Below are 20538 nucleotides of genomic sequence, written 5' to 3' on the forward strand. Positions count from 1 at the left end.
GAATTTTGTGAGTTGAATCTTAAATGAGTCACATCAGTTAGTATATATTCACACAATATTTATGTTTTGTTTAGGGGAAGAGAAATAATCAAAGGAAATGAAAATGAATAGGAGATAATTGATTTGATAAGAAATATGTAAAAAATAATTTAAGATTTGTAGTTGTTTGATACAATAAAATTATATGAGAAATAGAAAGAATTTGATATTTTAAAATTATATTTTATATAGTTATATTTTTATATAATAATATATTATTTAAATAATTACATTTTTATCCTTTATTAACTAATTATTTAGGCAATAGTATAGGGTTACTCTTGTTCAAATATTTTTTTTAGAAAATTATATACAAATTTATTCATAAGAAAGTGAAATTAAATTTACATGGATCCCACTATAATTTTTTCACAAATTATTTAAATTGTCTCTTTCAAACATATATATATATATATATTAATTATTTAATAATTTTTTTCTTTCTTTTTCATTCTATTAAATAATTTCTTAGTATTAAATTGAAAGTTACGGTAAAGCAGCAGACATGTGGCTGCTGGCAAGTCCCGGTCATGGCGTGTGAAGCACCAAGCATAAGTCGGAGAACGATAACGACCATCCCAGTAATTGTTTACGTACCATATTGCGAAATACTGTACATTATTGCATATACATACAAATTAAACAACTTTTCACTTTATAGGGGGAGCAAGATTTTCGTATCAACAAATCTAATATTTTCATATATAATAAATTGGAACATTTATTTTAAATAAAATAATATTTTTTTAACTCCTTACATAAGTATATTTTATTGAAAATCACATTTTTTTTATAAAAAAATTATACATGAGACCTTTAGTTCGCTCTAAATTTCTTTATTTTTTCCCCTCTTTATTAGTTACATAAAATTTATGTAAACAACTTAACATTTATATTATACTAAATTCACTTGAGCACTAGCTAAAGTGGTTACTAGCTTTTCACCGAAGATACAAAAGATCAGTTTATTTAACTGTCTAGAGATTGAAAGGGCAAGAATAATCAGCAATACTCCTTCATTTTGTTTTGGTAAATATGTTATAGATATAGAAGTATTATAGGAAATTTTTTTAATCAACATCGATCATACATAATTAAAATTTTGAAGCAGAAAAGTTTGTTGGGTATTAAATTAAATTCGAAAAGCCATTCTATATGTCTCTACATAAACTCCACCTGTAGGCCACAACGAATGTTTGTACATATAGCTCTTATCTCATAAGTCTGATGCGTCATTCCTTGTACACATATATATACTTATAATACTATATATGTAAGATGTTAATTAATTATTTCGGGTGTCATATCATAATATATGTTTGGATAGAAAATGGTTCCAAATCCTTTCGGCGACATATGAATTTGTTTACAATGTTGACACTATGCAAGTAGATAGATCGCAATCTGATAGATTTAACTAGTTGTGGTTCCTAATTAAAGCAGCGTAGTTAATGATAAGAAATGAGCAAATAGGCAAAATGTTTAAGCTAAATTTGATCTCCAATCCCGTTTTATTTGTCCACAGCTGGACTTTATATATACGCGGAAAGTGCTGGATTCAGGAGTGGGATATTATAAATTTAATGGAGTAATGTGTACGAGGAGACAAGTGGAGAGGGGTTCTTTTTCGCTTTTTTATTGTTTAGCTTTGTGTAATTGCTCTTCATTAACTAATTAGAGTCGTGTACACTGTACAGTAATTAATCAACCAGAGAAGAGAAGCCATTTTTAAAGGAGGTGCTTTTGCTTTTTGCTCTGGCAGTACTACAAGTACCACTACTTGGATCCGTATCTTGGTGGGTTGGATCTCACTAACTGTTATTGTTTCTCTGGTCCCACATCGACCCAGAGATAAGACAAAGACCGACAGAGACACTGCTCTTTTCAGGATCACAAATGTTAAGCATGTGAGATACAGATACTAACACACATTCTATTTAATTAATCAATTTCTTCATAATTTCATACTTTTTAATTACCAAAAATATATTACTATCACTTATTAATATATTATATTATTTTGCCTTCATGTTCTTCTCCAATAATAATCAACAAATTCATGAACATGCATATATGAACTGATGCACATGCTTTGTCTTCATCAAGGATTCACCTGTAAATATTGTATTTGTATAAATTTATCTTAACAATATTTATTTTCATTATAATTAATTATAATGATAATTGATTGTATATGTAACCGATTATTAAATTAAATAATATAATTTTCACTTTTATTTTAAACACTAGAAAAAATGTAATTACAATTCATACTTGTTATAATTTTTAATTGGTTGCTTTTACACGGTCATAGAAAAAATTCTTATGAGTTTACAGTGACCTAAATGTTCTTTTTCATGTAACAATAATAATCATCATTCAATTTGTTTGTTCCTCGGACATTGGTGAAGGAATCGGGTAAAATTTCTTCTTTCTACCCTCTTCACGTGTCGATAATAGGCCCCTCTCATTAGTGAGTAGACATAATCAACCATTAATTTTTGCCCTAAACAGTGGATGGGTGTATGTAAACGTTATCATGCATAATCATATCCGAAGGGAATCTTCCTTTAATATTGCACTTTTTTAGGTTATGCTGTTATGGGAAGCACACTCGCTAGGACCAGCCAAACGTGAGATTTTTCCAGCATCTGCCACGTTCACAATGTCTGAGTCGTACTAGCATGAGGAGACCATTGAATAATTAGTTGTTGTTAGCTATATACATGGAGGTTGAGAGGGAATAAACCAAACTTATCTCAAAGCAGCAATCAAAATTACTCCACCATTTTTATTATATATAGTTCATAATGTAATGACGTTTTACCATCATATTATGTATATAGTAAGATTGTTGGTTTTTGTATGCTTAAAGAGATGATTTTAATTAGTTAATGAGGTATACATGAACCTCAACGTGTTGCATTATTAGATGACCATCTTACGTCGGGTTCACCAAAAGGAAACTGGCGACAATAAAAACAAAAACCATTTCCTGAACTTTTTCATGTGAGTCAGTAGGGATTAGGCACTAAGCTCAACTTTTTATCATAGCTAGGGACCCAAAAGATGGGACATTGAATCAACCTCGAAACTATATTTCAGCTTTTGTCCTATAACAAAATTTATTATTATATAATTATTTAACTGTAATAATTTTTATTTTATTTTATTATTTAATAAAATATTAATAATTAATATATAATAACTGCTAAAATATAATTACATCATATCAATTATTACTATTAATGATAATTATTTATTAAAAAATTTAAGTCTCATATCAATCAAAAATAAAATAATTAAATTAAGAATATATAAGTAGATAATATCTCTCATTTTATAAGTTTGTTCAGTAAGATTAAATTAGACATATAACCTATAACTCACATCTTATAAGTTTCGTATCGACTAAAAATTCACTTGTATCTAATTTTTTTTTTAATTGATTTAAAAATATTGTTAATGAGGTTAGGAACTAGGGGTTGAAATCTCATTTTGTTCTTTTGAATCACTTGCATCATTTAATTAATAGTGAGAGATTATAATGGATGCTTATAATCTTTTTCTGATAAAAAGAAAAACTCATCTTTCACGAAGCTTCATATTTCACTATTCCTTCTCTGGCTCAAGGTTTGTTTGCCTTGGACTAACAGCTGGCACGGTGCCACTTGGTTCATTCTGCTTCGTGTAAAGTGGAATTAAAATGGACCCATCATTGGAAGCCGAATTAATATAGAAAAGGCTTTGTCAGTGGATGTACCATCCAAATATATGCTTCTGATCTATCTCTCCCAGCCAGGATAAAAAGTTAAATTTCCCATCCTTCCCAAAACTCCTTAGGAATATTCTAACAACCAACCAGTCACAAAACAACAATAATAGATACATATTCTAATCAAAGCTAGCGAGATATCATATCAAAGATCATAGTCTACATGTTATAACTTCCCCTATATATAAACCCCTAAGGCCTAAGACAACCAACCTCAAGCTCTAGCTCCAACTCCAACTAACACTCCTTCAAGATTCCCAACAACATGTATGCTTCTACTTCCTTCACTTCGCAACTCGTCCACGACCTTCTCGTGGACAATAACTCAAGAAAGCTTCTCCAAAACCCACTTCACCAATCAACCAACTCAGCAAACTCACCAGATTCCATGATGAACACATACAACTCCACAGACTCATACTTCAAAGGCCGTGACTTCGATGCAAACGTTGTCATGATACTCTCAGTCCTCTTGTGTGCTGTTATTTGCTCACTAGGGTTGAACTCCATCATCAAGTGTATCTTACGGTGTTCAAACATAGTCATCAATGACCAATCTTCATCAAGTGGGAGCCATAACAACCCTTCACCACGATTGGCTAACACAGGGATCAAGAAGAAAGCCCTCAAGACTTTTCCCACTGTGAGTTACTCAACAGAAGTAAAACTCCCAGGTTTGGACACAGAGTGTGTGATATGCCTCTCAGAGTTCACCAATGGTGAGAAGGTGCGCATTTTGCCAAAGTGCAACCATGGTTTCCACGTTCGCTGCATTGACAAGTGGCTAAGTTCACACTCATCGTGCCCCAAGTGCAGACAGTGCCTCATTGAGACTTGTAAGAAAATTGTTGGATCACAACAACCAGTAGTGCCAGCAGTGCCAGAAACCATTATAAGGATCCAACCATTAGAACCTGAAGGTTTGGAGCGTAACTATAGAGAAGGATGCTAGCTAGCCAGTTTACTATAATATGTTCCTTTTGACGCGAGTTAGTAGTAGTACTAGAATTAATGCCTTCAGTTCTGGTTATATAGCTAGCCAAACCAATCAACCATAATCAATGTTTGTCAGAGTTTAAATTTTCAGTTGCTTTATTTTGACCTCAAATGTAAAATAAACTAGTTAAATTTGTTACTGCATTCTTTTCAATAATATTCTCAAGTTAATTATTATTAGTTCAAACAAGGATTTGTACTGTCTTCAATCTTCGTGAGATTTGATTAAAGATGTCTCTAGATGAAGATGAAAGTGAAGGATTATTGGCTTATTTCGGAACAAGAAAAAGGGCGAAGCTAGCACACTATGTGTATTTTTGGTGGTCACCAACCTGTGTATATCATAATTATTTCCTACTTTATATACTGTTATTTTTAATGTTAACTAAGGTGACAATTTTGAATGAAACAACTATGCACTCTTTCTTATCCGAAAGAATTGCCTAATCCAAGTAAATTAAGATAGCCCATAAAAGTAATAATATTTGCGCAATGAAAAACTAGGATTAGCCCTTCGCCGCTTCGTGTATATATAATAAAATAACAAAAATACGCATTTCATCACTTATACTTTCCCTTTTTATATTTTATACTAGAAAAGTGCAATATAAATAGTTTAATGTGTAAGTAGCATTTGTGCTTCATAATAATGTACTCCAAGTCTTTGAAGAGAGTAAACCAAGTCAATTAATGTAATATTGTTTTATAGGACAGAGAATATGTAGGACCACAAAAACTATAGGACAGAGAATTGAAATTAAGATTTAATATCGTGCACATAAACATTACGTAATAAAATACCACTAGAAAATTATGATCGGTGCCATTGCTGCTCACAACAATGCTTTCGTGATTGGATCCATTGGCATAAATTCTTTAATTAGCAGAATATTGGTGATTAAATTGAACAAAATTATAAAGGATAATCCGATAAGATACACATCATTTCGATTCAGATTTTAAGACATGTGCTCGCAAAAGATTCCACAAGTGAATAATAATATCGTTATGATCAATGGCCCTAGATTGCTAATTTGTTATAATAGCTATATATACTCCAAGTTTAAAAAGAAAAGAACAAAGTGGCGTACTTTATCCAGTCAATGGAGCATATATAAATAATGAATGGAAGCTGAGGCAGAAATCACTAATCAAACTTCCAATCAAATAAATGTACTAAAAGGGAAATGTTGCAACATATATAGAACTCAGACACTGTATAATTCCCGACACCAACTAATCACATATTTGTCTGTTTATTATATTTTACACAAATATTATTTTAGAAGAAAACAAGAAGGAAAATAGAAACAAATTTTTCACAAATTAAAAGTTAACTTTTAAAGAAACTAGTATTAAAAAGTTTCTACAAGTTAGATTGTATAAATTAATTTTAAAAATCATGTGCTGTTAGTACATATTAATTTTTATTGTTAGTTTTAAGATATTATGCAAATTATGCCAATGAAAAAACAAATGATTTGTATAAATTAATTTTAGTTTTAAGAAAAAATTATTTAATTTTTTCTTCTTATTTTATTCACATAAGAGTATTTATATATATATATATATATATATATATATATATATATAAAAATTCAAATAGAGCAATAGTGGATGAACTTTGATTTGTTATTATATATGCTTTGATTGCAGCATATAATATGATAAATGTTTACATGTGAATGGGGTACTGAAAGCTAGGCGAACCAGAGCACTTGTTAAAGCAACTGAATAGAATTTTTGAATGTTAGGAAGTGTAAGAGCAAATCAGAGGGAAACAAAAGCAGAAAATTAACCGGGAAAGCTATAGAGATTAGAGAAATTCTATGGTACCCATCTTGTTTAAGAGTGTACCGGTACATTTTTTTTTATATTTTATATTTTTAATAATTTATTTAAATAATATTTATAATTTTTTTTTTTATTATTGTTATTTTTTTTATTTTATATATTCTAATTTGTTTGTAATAATATTATTATATATTTAAATAGTTTAATTTTAATAATTTTTCAAGTATATTTTTATCTTTTTACTTAAAACTTTTGATTTTCTTTATTTTAATTTTAATAATTTTTTAAGTATATTTTTTTATCTTTTTGTCTTAAACTTTTGAATTTCTATATTATAATTTTAATAAATTTTTATTTCTGCTATTTATTAATTTTTTTTTAATATTTTATAATATTATTGAAAATCTTATAATTTTAATCTCTATAATTTTATCTTACTTTTTATTTATAAGTATAATTTGGATCATTTATTTTATAATTAAATTAATTTTTTTAAAATTTTTTATGAGTTTACATAGAAAAATGTATTGAAACCCCTCAATCTTTAAGGGTACCGTAGCAAGTCCTTACAACAGATCCGTCTGCAATTGAGTTCTTAACTTTTCTTACCCTAAGGAACCTTTCCTAAAAAAAAAAAAAAAAAACTAAAAAATCTATATTTAACAAAAGTTACACGTCATCAAAACCTCTACGTGTACGTGTATGTATTCAACTTGGATATAAGTGATGAGAGATTCGAGTATGAGCATAGTTATATATATATATATATATTATAATAAGTAAAAAAAACAAAGAGAACTACATGAAATCTAAAATGTAAAATGAAATTTGCAGGTACTCACGAATGATGAGATAACAATTGTACAATCTAACTTACAAATAAGAAATTTAAACCTTCCTTTTCAATATAAATGCAATCCCACCTCCAAAGTAAGAAATTTTGCATGTAAGGGGTCTCCTTCTTCAAACAAGTTCACAAATCCTCCTTTCCATCTACTAACAACATCCCTCACCACTCCACCAATTCTCATCAATCACAAATTCTTTAGTCAACTTCCATCAACATTCAACTTGACAAAGGAATAATCTGCTGGACTCCACTTACCACACTGTCACCAAAGAGACTTAGACCTTAAGTAAAGTGTATTATGTGGTATATCTAATGTTATCTATTTCACAACATAGTTCACAGTCCATAACTAATCTGTCTTAAAGATCATATGATTCCATAAACATCAAATCCACCATGTCCCAATTGACAACCTTGTTGCACCTGGATGATTCATCAAGTTCTTGAGCCATAGAGAAAAAGAGAGGATGAAATATTCCTTAACAACATCCAAATTTCTCTTAAATGAAGATAGTCACGTACAACATGTAATATAAATTTTATCCAATGTGAATATCTTATAAAAGTTCCACTTGGCTAAATTACTTTGCAATCAAACGAGTATGAACATAGTTTAAATATTGGTATTGTAATTGCAATTCTATTAAATAAGGGGGAAAAAAATAAATCCAAGTGAGGTGTTGTGTAAAGTAATTAGGGGCCAGATCGAATTGATTGGTTAAGATCACCACATTATCATGCACATTTAATTTAAACTAAATAAAAAGGGTTTGAACATGTGTTTTAACTTTTAACTTTTTTAAGATTGTTTTTAAAGTTTTATAAAAATAGATACAAAACATGTTTAGAAGAGCGTTCTGACACTGTATAGGTTATGAAATTGGTTTCAAACAGCACACAATTTATAGTTTTTTTTCTTTCAAACAGCTTATTTACCTCTCTCTAATCTGCGTATATACTTTTTTTTTTGAGACGATCACTATAAATGAACTATATATTAAAAAAAAAATGGACACATTCAGAAGTGGGCATGCCGTATGGGTAATCTTTTGACTTATCCACGTCTTAATTTGCTTTGGGCTCGTCATGGGCTATTGGCAGGACAATAAGTCCCTTACTTTCTTGGCAAGAGAAAAATTTCTTAAGAATTTAATTAAAATCTACATATAATGTACATTCTTTTTTATATCTACATTTACTATAAATTATCATATATTATAAATTTATTAACATATAATAATTATTTTAAGAATTACATAGAGAGGGCGGATTATGATTCTTTTATCATGTCATTCTAAAAACATCACTAGATCGATATGTTATAATTCTCAAGACAATTTGTTCTAAACTTAATTAATGTTGGAGATGATCATGCAGAAAAATTTGGGATTAAACTTAGATTTAACATAATAATGATTAATTTGCGACATATAAGGTTGTTTGTAGGGTTTCGAATCCCAGGTTAAGCTTTTAAATATTCTAGAATTGGATAACAACTCAAGTTTTTTTTTTTTAATTTTTAAATAAAGTCTTATTTAAATTTTGTGAAGAAAAAAAATAAAATTAAAAAATTCATTAAAAATGGCTCAGTCAAATTTTCTTCTAAATTAGTCACGTCAAGATTAGTAAAGACTTTGAATCAATAACATAATTTAAAAAATTAACAAAAAAAAAAAGAGAGACAAGAATGAGACTCTAATTTATATAAGTTGATGGAATGAAGAAAAAGAGAGACTAAACCCAAATTGCCATGTGGGACCTAAAATACGAGACACCACTGGCGAGGGAAGCTGAAGTGTCCTAAAAATAACATGTAGCCAATAGGCAGTGAGGCAATCTCACCTTATCCACACTCCTATCACAACTCACAACCTCTACTAACGCTACAATTGTCGTGTCACTCCTTACCACAAATTTTAAGCCTCAAATACAGCCACTAGGACTAAGCACCCCATTTTCCTTGCTAACTTTGGATCAACCATGTCTGCCATGAACTCTAGCACTGTCTTGGCCTGTAACTACGCCAGATCAGGATGTTCCGACCTCAACACAAAGCTCACTTCCATGCCTTCGCTTGCATCACCACCAGTATCTTGTCTCAAGTTGCCTGTGATCAAGGCTCAGCATGCTAAAGTCTCTGAATCTAAGTCAAACGATGGAAGGAGAAGTGCCCTTGTTTTCTTGGCAGCTACCCTTTTCACCGCTGCAGCCACTTCTTCTGCCAATGCTGGGATCATTGAAGAATACCTTGAAAAGAGCAAGGCCAACAAGGTCTTTTCAACCTCTTGCATGCATGTCTTTGCCACGGTTAACCTTCAGCTTTTCTTTTCATTCTTATTCAACTAGTTTTAATTATTTGACCATTGCCTCAGGAACTGAATGACAAGAAAAGGTTAGCCACAACTGGGGCCAATTTTGCAAGAGCATACACTGTGGAATTTGGCACTTGCAAGTTCCCTGAAAACTTCACTGGTTGCCAAGATCTAGCTAAGCAAAAGGTAAATATTTCAGTTTCAGATAGGAAAGTTGTTGAAACTTATTCAAAAGCTGTGTCTTTATCAAACTTGCACGACTGTGATTAAATTTAATTTTAATGAACGCATGCAGAAAGTGCCATTTATTTCCGATGATTTGGAGCTTGAATGTGAAGGAAAGGACAAATACAAGTGTGGTTCTAATGTTTTCTGGAAATGGTGAAAGGGGCAACATTTCCCTCTATCAAAATTCTCCTTGACAACACGCCATAAGTTTCTGCTGTATTGTAATTGTTATTATTGCAGTTGATGATGTTCTCTGTTGGCTGTAAATTCAAAAAGTGAGAAACTAAATGGAACTCGCCTCTCTTTTATTTGCGTCAAGCCCTCCAAAAGCAATGCCTTCTTTAATTTGTTCTTTCAAATTCATAACATCACTGCTCGGGGGACAAATATCAGGCTTACCTGCTTTTGCGGTCACTGTTCTAAAAATTGTGTGTTTGGGTAGAACTGACAAAATATTTTACTAAATCAGAATTTAAATCTTTTCAACCAAACACTTATATTTCTATCAATTCTATATTTTAATCTCTATTAATAAAAATAGCATATTTTAGTTTCTATATATATATATATATATATATATATATATTTATTCTTTATAATTTTATAAACTTTACATTTTGATCTATATCATTTTATAAATTTTATTTTTTAGTTTCGATAAAACAAACAACAAGAACTAAAAGAGAACAAAAGTAATATATATAAAATATTAAAAGGTAAAGTTGGTAAAACTTTAAAAGAGTAATACATATGGGAGATTGAAAACACTCTTATAAAAGATAAGCACGCCAATTTGGACTTTGATACAAATGCTAATGTGGGGGAGGGTTTTATACAGGGTGTGCAAAAAATCTAAATTGATCCTTCATAACCGATCTGATCTATATTGAAAAATTCAATTCATTTTGAAAAATAATTTGAACCGAACCACTTTATAAAACCGGTTCAATTATCCGATCCATTTTTACAAAGTGGATCGGTTCGATTCAGTTTGGTTTATTTTAACAAAAATCGATCTATATATAAGTAAAAAGTGGATAACTGCACCGCATCGAACCGATCCAGTTTCAAAAAAATCGATCTATATTTTAAAAAAACCAAACCGATCCACTGGTTAACCAATCCACTTTTATAAAACAGTTCGGTTTGGTTTGGATCGGTTTTTAAAAAACCGATCCATGAACACCCCTAATTTTATACTATACAAACATGTTATATACTATATAGACTTCACATGTTTTGACATGCTTTCCATTTACGTACAGAAATATACATTTTAACCGTAGGAAAGAGAGAAATAACATTATTGAATTCTCTTTTATCGCTTACACATGACATACTCTATTTAGAGTGATTGAGTATGCAAATTAACTAACAATAGCAACTGACCTCTAACAAAGTCACTAACTAATATTTAGTTGAATTAACTACAACACTTCCCTCTAATATTAAAGTACTCGAAGATATATATACCCAATTCAGCTTTCAGCTTCTCAAACGTATCTCTCTCTAGTGATTTAGTTAATACTATTTGTAATTCAAGTACTTAAAAGATATCATACTCAAGTGTCTCTGCTTAAGCTATCTATATATGTGATTAAGTGAGGATTGTTCCATTCATGCTATCCAGTTCATTGACTTGTTCCTATGTATCTTCAACTAATACTGAGAAAATGAATTTGAAACTACTGCCATGAGTCGTTTAGTCCCATGATTCTACTCTTTCACAACCACATCTCTGCTAATGCAATTTTTTTTTTGAGTTGTTGGAGTATAAATTAGTTTACGAAAATGCCTTTTAAAATTAAGTCGATGCTGTGATTTTTATTTTTTTATTTTTTATTTTTTATATTAAACAAGTCTATTAATCAGTTATTTTCACGATATAATCAATTATATGGACAAATCACACACTTATTAGAATTGGGTGGAACAAGGGCATAATGGTAAAACTTCCTCCTCTTTATATTCTCTGTTATAAAAGTTAACGAGAGACCTACCATTTTTTTTTGGTGAATTGCATAGAAAAAAGAAGGGTTATAAGTTATAACACAAAGATACATGAAGTATATCAGTGTTTAGCCTATATAAATAAAAACGAGACATCAACTTTTTGATCAAATTATCAATTTTAGATAAAAACAATAAATAATTTAGTTTAAAAAATAAAATAAAGAAATTATTTAGAATATGTTGATAATTTTTATTTATTTATAATTTCATTCAATTATAAATTGTCTTATATTAAGTAATAATGTAAAAATATTTATTCAAACATCGTCTTAAAATTAAACTTTAAAATAAATCCATTTTAATTTTTGTTTTTGTGATGCATGCCTGTTTTAACTTGATTTGTAACATACTTTTTTTTAATGCAACCATTTGAAGAAGTTGAAAAAAAAACAATTATTTCTTCAAATACGTTTTTTTCCTAAATTATACTTTTTTTTATCTATTTATTTATTTTTAAGATTTAATTAAGTTATACTATTTAAAAAAAGTTTAATTTAATTTTTTAATTTTTAAAATATATTTAATATTATCTGTACGTCCAAATTAATACTAATGACGTTAGTAAAATTAAATAAAAAAATAATATTAAACATTTTTTAAAATTTTAAAAATTAAATTGAATACTTTAAAAATAATATGACCAAATTGAATTTATTTTAATTCTTTTATCTAGATAAATTTGTTTATTTATCTTAACAAAATCATGAATGACAATAAATTGAATATTTAAAATTTAAAAGTAATCACATGAAAGAGCTATCTAATAAAATAAACTATTAAATAAATAAAAGAAAAATCAAATTTATTTTAAAAAAATATTAGATAAATTTCTATTCAATTTAATCCTCTATTTATAAAATATTTAATTTAATCCTATTATTTTTAAATGATTTAATTTAATTTTTTAAATGATATTTAATGTTACTCTTTTACTGAATTTCATTAATATTGTTAATATTAATTTGGATAGAAGGATAATATCGAATATTTTTTAAAAAATAAAGGATCAAATTAAATTATTTAAAAATAATTAGATCAAAATAAATTTTAAAAATTCACAAAAAAATAAAAAATAAAAAATAAAAAATAAATAGAAAATAAAAAATATAATTTAATCCACATTCTCTTAATTTATTTGAGAAGTTTATACGTTATCTAATTTGAACATCAATTTAAAATATTAATGAAAAAGCTCAAACAGTGAAGCAATCCAGTATTGTAGGCTGGACCCTAAAAAAGGTAAAAAAATAAAAAGAGAAACCCAAAAGTGTAAGTAGGAAATTTATTTGGATTCGCACTCCCGCTAAACCGAAAATTTCATACAAAGTTAGAAACACAACAGAACCGGAATGGCGCGAAGCCAAAAGTAAAAAAAAAGAAGATGAATCCGCGTGATATCTGATAAGCAAATCGTAACCGTTGGATAAACGGTGACACGGATCGCTCCAAAGGCCAAAACTCCCTCCCTCCAAAATTTAAACACCTATAAAAGCAAACCCCATTCACTCCTCTCTCTCATTCCACCAAAGCGCAAAACAATCTCCTCTTTGAATCAATCTTTGAGATGGCGCGTACGAAGCAAACAGCCCGCAAGTCCACCGGCGGCAAGGCTCCCCGGAAGCAGCTGGCCACGAAGGCCGCCAGGAAATCTGCTCCGGCCACCGGCGGAGTGAAGAAGCCCCACAGGTTCAGGCCGGGAACGGTGGCTCTCAGGGAGATCAGGAAGTACCAGAAGAGCACCGAGCTTCTCATCCGAAAGCTTCCGTTTCAGCGTCTCGTTCGCGAAATCGCACAGGATTTCAAAACGGATCTGAGGTTCCAGAGCAGCGCCGTTTCTGCGCTTCAAGAAGCCGCTGAGGCTTACCTCGTTGGACTCTTCGAAGACACTAACCTCTGCGCTATTCACGCTAAGAGAGTCACCATTATGCCTAAGGACATTCAACTCGCCAGAAGAATCAGAGGGGAACGAGCCTAGTTTCATACTTGTCTTTATTTTTATTCTCAGCATTCAGCAACTGCTCTTTGGGTTTCTCTTTTTTACTTTCTGTATTATCCATTCAAAAGGAATTCACTCGCACTTGTCTTTTAAATCTTGATTCCTAATCCAATTGATGCAAGTACTTATTTGTGGTTAGATACTATTAATTTATAACTAACAATAAGCGTTTTTCAATTAGTTATGGGAAAGAGTGTATAATTCTCTTGATGTCGCAAGTGATTTTTTTTTTTGGGGCATTAAGGGCTAACAAGCCCAAAATTACAAACTTCTAATAAAACAAGCCGCTAATAAATCAGCAAACAAAGAAAAGTGGATCCACCAGGCTGGAGTATAAAAAAATGCATTCCTAATAGCATCACACCATGTTTTTTTGTAAGATATCTGCATTTTGATTTGTTTCCCTGTAGATATGATAAGATAATCCTATGATATAATCATAATTTTTTTTTATTATGTACAAAAAATCTTCCAATCACAATAACGTGAATAAAATCAGTCTGAATAAACCTAAACATGAAAAAAACTTTTTCTAATGAAAATTTAAGTTGTTGAGGCAATCATATATTTGAATTTCCAACATTGTTAGAAAGTTTTTTTGTTAATAAATTTTAATTTTATAATTCACATGTTAAAAAAATTTGTGTATTATAAAACTTAAGCTTAATAAATTAGTAGATTCTTCGAATATTTAGGAATTTGTAATTAAGTTCTTAAATTAAGAGAAATATAATTAAATAAATGGTCTTTTATAATATTTGTAATTAATTCTACAAAGTTAATAAAATTGTCATAAATTATTTTTTTGGGGAAGTTTCAGATTGTTATTAACTATTTACAAAATTATTAAATCAACCTAATTACACTTTTTCCTTAAAAAAGTCAGGATCTGGTTTTTTCCGTATAAAATGGAAAACTGGGAGACGCGACGCAAGGTCTAGCTTTTTTCCTTGTATCAGCGTCGGGGCAACGCAAAATCAAGACGCGAACATATTCCGCTAAATTGAATTGAAGGCCGAAAAAAGAAGAGAGAGAGAGAGAGAGAAGGCAAAAAAGCAAGAGTGCAACAGAGTAAAGAGATGGGTGTGACGAAAGAACAAGTTGAATCAACCTTGAAGGCCAAACTGAACCCTTCTCATCTCGTAAGCCTTTTCTTCTCTTTCAATTTCTTATGTACTTCGCTCAAACCCAACATCAACATGTGACTCACTCTGTCTTCCATCTCTCACATGTGCTTGTTTTTCTCTCATGCTTCATTCCTAAAGTCTATACCTTTTCATATTAGGTATTAATGCGCATTTCTTTTGCACATATGCTGCTGGCCCCATCTTATTTTTTTCAGTTCTACGTTATAATTAATCTTTGTTCAGAGTTTACCCAATTCAGGGCTCTTCAAGTTGCGCATTCGATTCAGTTATCCTTTCCACCCAAATCCCAAAATTGTTTTGGTATGTAAAAACTGCTTCTTTCAGTGCTTTTGTATAGAAGCTAAACAATAAATACTTTCTGCTCGAAATAAAGCTTTACGCAAAAGGACTCCCGTTTTGAGCTTTTTAAGCAGTGAAACATGATTCGTTGCTTTATCCAGAGAACCACAAATTGGTTTGTGGGTAGCAATTCATGGTTAATTTAGAATTGGGTCATTCCCATTCTTGTTTCGATTTATGTAAATAACTGTAGAAGATGAGATAGTTAGGAAGGGCCATGATATTGGGAAAAAAACTAAAACTATCCCGCCTAGACCCTTAAAAAGTGTCATCCACCATTTATTAACTCACCAATTCAACACTGTTGACGTGAAGAAGTGTATTGAAAAAAATCTAAATCCTTTGTCAATTAGAGATAAGGCTAACAAAAAGTATATAAGTAGGAGAAAATCATTACTTTACAAGACAGTTTATAAGTTGAAGAATGATAGAGAAATAATTAAGAAACCCTTGCATCACAAGGTAAGTACAAAAACAAACCACCACAAACCCAAAGCATTCTACTCTCCAGTATAGCCCCAAATATTTCATACATGGGAAAGTAACATACTGCATATTCAAACCAGTAACACATACCAGAGTATTGTTAATTCTCAAGCTACTAAAATTCGTCTCTTTGGCTGTGTGGTTTCTTTTTGACAGGGTTATACCACTTTGTTCTTGTGCTGTGCTCCTTTAAATGGACTTAAACATTTTTTGTTCTAAGTTATTTCCTTATCTAATTGCAATCTTTTATAGATATCAAAGAGTTGCTGACATAGAGTCTCTTCTCCTACTAGGATTATTGGCTTACTTATTTATTTTAATGGTGTGACAATACATGGTTGACGATGCTTCTAGTTATCTGTTGGATCTTGATTATTTAGATAATGCATTGGAATTTTACTCGGTCTAAAATTCTCATGTTCTATATGGTACTTATTGTTATCTAAGACTCAGAAATCCATATAACAATTTTGGAATTTCCTTCGACAGACAGAGTGAATTATGCGGTGATAGTGATCTTAAATTTGATAGGGTTACCAACATTGTAGTTTGCTTCATTATAAAAGTTTCTTTTGGGATTATTAATGGATAGCTTCCCACTTGCATGTCACATGGTGTGTATATGTTAAAAAAGGAACTTTATCTGTATTAAATGTGAAAGGCTTATTTATAAGGGTTTAGGGATTGTCTGTTAATTCTAATCCTCCATTTAAAAGTTTCATAGTTTGCCTTTAATTCATGAGTTACGTGTAACATAACAAATTGTATGCACCAAACATAAAATTTGCTAAGTTCATGGTTGTACTCTGCCCCACTTTTTATTCAATTCTGTGTTCTTATTTTATTGTATTTTGTTTCAGGAAGTAAATGATACATCAGGAGGGTAAGTTCTTTTTCCACTAATAGACCTTGTGTTCTCTACTTTATAGCTCTGTTAACTTCCTTTTCAATTTTACGATCTTATAATTTTCATGCTGTGGCTATTAGGTGCGGTGCAAGTTTTGTCGTCGAGATTGTATCAGAACAATTTGAGGGCAAAAGGCTACTGGAGAGGCATCGTATGGTGAATGCTGCCTTAGAGGAGGAAATGAAAGAGATTCATGCTCTCTCTATAAAGAAGACTCTTACCCCAGATCAGTGGAAACAACAGCAAGAATCCAACCAATCAAATTCTGCTGCGTAGAGCATATGTTTCGTTTATAATAATAGTTATAAATAAGAAATGCATACAATGTGTTGCTGACAGTTGACATTGTTTGTGGATTCTAGTTCTATGTACTTTTATCAACACTCAAATTTATAATTGTACTACTAAATTTTAGTTCACAAAATTTCTGGCTTTCCATAAGTTATTTTATGATATGCGAGTGTGACCCTCTGTGGGTAGGAACTTTTAAATCAACTATACGTTGTCGGGCGGATGGAAACTTTCAAATCATAAATCATGTATATTTTTTAGTTTTTTTCCGCCTTTAAGTAGTTGAAACCTACGATCGCATAAATCACCAAAGTCATATGCGAACTCGATCAATACATAAATGTCCTGAACATGATCATAGTGTTGCACACGTCATGAAAAGCTAAAGCTAGTATTGAAACTATATTGCAAGGTTGAGTTAAATTTTTAATTTATTTTTTTAGATGATATTAGGACCTATATTTTAATAATTATTGATTATTGTTAGGTTTATTGTGTCATTTATTATTAAATCTTTATTGAATCACTCACGGATATTATTAGTTTTACAAATTTTATATTCGAAATGTTCAATTTTTATTATATGAAAGATATGTTAAAGATTTAACATCGTTTAAAAATAAAATTATAATATGTATATAAGTGGAAAATAATTTGTATTTTTTTAGTTAATTTTATAAGACTAGGTTAATTTCTAATCTACTTTGATAATTAAAGTTGATAATTTTTTAAAATGGAAACTCCACAAAGAAATGGTTTTTTCCTTTATTTTTACTACCAATAAAATAATGGTTTTCCCCTTAAGAGCAACAACCCATAAGGTATCTACTAACCGGATCTCGTGTCATTAGAATGGGAACTTCTAAACCACATGTCTCGATAGACCTATCCACACAACCTTAAATTAAAAAGCACAAGAACGTATCACAGTTTCCCTTTGCCAGAAAATTTCAGCCTAATAACTAATCAGTAAAAGACCCTTTCCGATGCTTCATCCTTCTGCCTCTCAAAGTTGATAGTTCCATCCCACCCCACGTGAAGTTTTAATGGTTAAGCTAGTGCAGCCACCAATGAGAGATTCCCACGTGAGTCCCCTCATTTGTAGAACAATGAATGTCATGAAACTTCAAAGGTTTGCCCCAGCTAGAAATCATTCAAGGTTAAACACCTCAAGATTTGGTGAGAGACCATTGTGGTTTAGACCCATCACAATTATTAAAGTTGCAGAACACAATTCTGGCTCAGGCTTGGATGAGCTTGAAACACTTGCTCAGAAGAAAATAGAGATTTACCAAGCGGTGGAAGGTACGCACTTCAATCACTTTCTTCTCCCTTTATTGTTATGAATTTAGATGCAACACTTGAGAAAGAGTATTAGGACTGAAACGGCTTGCAAACAAACATGTTTGAAGGAATCAATAGGGGAATCTTCGGAATCCCATCAGCCAAGAAATCTGAAATTGAAAGTTTGGTGAAGCAGCTAGAATCTCTGAATCCAAATCCATACCCAACTCTTGAACTTGACAAGGTAACACCAATATTCCTTCCTCATTGTTATTTAGGAGCTTTGTTATAATATGTTTTTATTATGGGTAGGTGGGTGGGTGCTGGAGGCTTGTATACAGTACAATCTCAATTTTGGGATCAAAGAGGACCAAGTTAGGCCTTAGAGACTTTATCTCATTGGATGATTTTTTTCAGACTATTGACATATCCAAGGTACAAAAGCGATGCAGTTCTCAATTTTGTACCATAATGTTTTTCATAGATTTTATTTGATAGCATTGAACATGGTTCCACTATTTCAAGCTTTATATTTTAATTTTTACGTACTGAGTTTAAACACTGGTAATGTGATTTGAAAATGGAGAGCAAAGCAGTTAACGTGATCAAGTTCAGTGCAAGAGGGTTGAGTTTGTTGTCCGGACAACTTAGTATTGAGGCCTCTTTCAAGATTGCATCCACAACAGTTAAAACTTCACTCCTTGTTTCCTCACTTTTTTCTCTCTCTCGGTAATGCATCAATTATTATGGCTTCCAAATAACTACCTAATTAGTTACTGCTTGAATTTGACAGAGGGTTGACATTAATTTCGAAAACTCCACCATCATTCCTGATCAGGTATGTTACCACATTTTTGGCTTAATTGTGACTTTGATTCTCATATCTTGATTTTAATCTTCCTTATTCCAATTATTCGCATTTGATGGCGTTCATAGTTTTTTAATGGTTGAAATTAACTTTTATACCCCAAAATCTTTCTAATATTTATCGGGAATATAATGAAAGTGGGACATGACATTAATTTGTATACATTGGCAACGAAAAGAATGTATTAATATTTAAATATAAAATTGAAATGGCTTTCATTATATTTTATACATTTTATGTTTATGTTATTTGTTCTACTGCCAATTTATATAAATCAATATCATGTCACACATCTGTTATATTTATGTTAATTATTGAACAAAATTTAGAGTGTGGGACTTAATTTTAATATTTAAAAATATATGAAGATTAAAAGCGAACAATTAGAATCATGAGAAAAATCACATAAAATAAATTATAAGGACTAAAAGTGAAATTAAGATTATTTTTCTAGGATAATCAGAATATTTACCCATAGTTAAATTATTTTTCCTCCTTGATGCACAGTTGATGAATGTATTTCGGAAAAATTATGATCTTTTGTTGGGCATCTTCAATCCAGAGGGATGGCTGGAAATCACGTATCCTAATTTTTTGATTTTTTCTTCTTCTATTGTTTTATTGGTCTTGTTTCAAGGTCCAACCCATAACAAATGGGCTTATTTTTTTCATGCTATTAATATTGATGAAACTTTTTGTGTTGTTCCTAAGCTCATTATGCCATAGATATGTTGATGATACCATGAGAATAGGAAGGGACGACAAAAGCAATATCTTTGTGCTGGAAAGATTTGATGATAATAATAACTCGTAGTCACTTTGCTTCCACTTTAATCATCAAAATTAATTAGTACGCGACGCATTTTTTTTTATCCCTACATACTTTTTTGTTTTGAAATTTTGTTGGGCAAGATTCATTTAGGAAATATGTCGAAAATATCTTCTTATACAAATTATTAAGCCAGAAATAAACATGTTTTGCTTAAGAGAAGCACTTAATTACTGATCACTGTTGTTTTCCTACTCACAAGTGACCATGAGTAGGTTGTATTTTGAAATTTTGATGTATCAGATCAGTGGTAGCTTCCAACCCTAAGAATCTGACCTAACCTATTAGCATGTGAAATAACATCAAATTGAATCACTTTATTTATTTTTACCAACTTTATATGTAATTTTTTATATAAAAAAATATAGGTTAAAATCTTTATT

At 30.5% G+C, this 20538-nt stretch overlaps 5 protein-coding genes across 8 annotated transcripts; all 5 read left to right on the forward strand.

Moving 5' to 3' along the window:
* Positions 1-3965: 3965 nt before the first annotated feature.
* LOC109799666 (RING-H2 finger protein ATL78) lies at positions 3966-5195 on the forward strand. The gene has a single exon (XM_020360270.3). The coding sequence runs from the start codon at positions 4080-4082 to the stop codon at positions 4764-4766; it is 687 nt and encodes a 228-aa protein (XP_020215859.1). The 5' UTR covers positions 3966-4079; the 3' UTR covers positions 4767-5195.
* Positions 5196-9345: 4150 nt separating this feature from the next.
* PSAN (photosystem I reaction center subunit PSI-N, chloroplast, putative / PSI-N, putative (PSAN)) lies at positions 9346-10312 on the forward strand. 2 transcript variants are annotated; one of them, XM_083069222.1, is made up of 3 exons: positions 9346-9725; positions 9827-9952; positions 10066-10312. In XM_083069222.1, exons 1-3 carry the CDS (start codon positions 9435-9437, stop codon positions 10186-10188), a joined length of 540 nt encoding a protein of 179 aa, XP_082925348.1. In that variant the 5' UTR covers positions 9346-9434; the 3' UTR covers positions 10189-10312. The 2 variants fall into 2 exon arrangements, with proteins under 2 accessions (XP_082925348.1, XP_020215535.1); XM_020359946.2 differs by having other exon boundaries at positions 9351-9725; positions 10062-10312.
* Positions 10313-13506: 3194 nt separating this feature from the next.
* Positions 13507-14141, forward strand: LOC109799401 (histone H3.2). Its single transcript, XM_083069223.1, has one exon. It carries the CDS (start codon positions 13572-13574, stop codon positions 13980-13982), a length of 411 nt encoding a protein of 136 aa, XP_082925349.1. The 5' UTR covers positions 13507-13571; the 3' UTR covers positions 13983-14141.
* Positions 14142-14901: 760 nt separating this feature from the next.
* LOC109799605 (BolA-like family protein) lies at positions 14902-17307 on the forward strand. 2 transcript variants are annotated; one of them, XM_029271492.2, is made up of 4 exons: positions 14902-15145; positions 15374-15451; positions 16837-16859; positions 16964-17307. In XM_029271492.2, the coding sequence occupies exons 1-4, from the start codon at positions 15083-15085 to the stop codon at positions 17157-17159; spliced, it is 360 nt and encodes a 119-aa protein (XP_029127325.1). In that variant the 5' UTR covers positions 14902-15082; the 3' UTR covers positions 17160-17307. The 2 variants fall into 2 exon arrangements, with proteins under 2 accessions (XP_029127325.1, XP_020215781.1); XM_020360192.3 differs by lacking the exon at positions 15374-15451 and having other exon boundaries at positions 14920-15145.
* Positions 17308-18031: 724 nt separating this feature from the next.
* On the forward strand, positions 18032-20154 carry LOC109799607 (Plastid-lipid associated protein PAP / fibrillin family protein). 2 transcript variants are annotated; one of them, XM_020360195.3, is made up of 7 exons: positions 18033-18479; positions 18587-18702; positions 18771-18893; positions 19045-19143; positions 19252-19296; positions 19834-19907; positions 20053-20154. In XM_020360195.3, exons 1-7 carry the CDS (start codon positions 18221-18223, stop codon positions 20138-20140), a joined length of 804 nt encoding a protein of 267 aa, XP_020215784.1. In that variant the 5' UTR covers positions 18033-18220; the 3' UTR covers positions 20141-20154. The 2 variants fall into 2 exon arrangements, with proteins under 2 accessions (XP_020215785.1, XP_020215784.1); XM_020360196.3 differs by lacking the exon at positions 19045-19143 and having other exon boundaries at positions 18032-18479.
* Positions 20155-20538: the final 384 nt, after the last annotated feature.

This window comes from Cajanus cajan, chromosome 2, assembly GCF_000230855.2.
Source record: "Cajanus cajan strain Asha chromosome 2, NIPB_CcT2T_4, whole genome shotgun sequence".
In the NCBI taxonomy this organism is placed as follows: domain Eukaryota; kingdom Viridiplantae; phylum Streptophyta; class Magnoliopsida; order Fabales; family Fabaceae; genus Cajanus; species Cajanus cajan.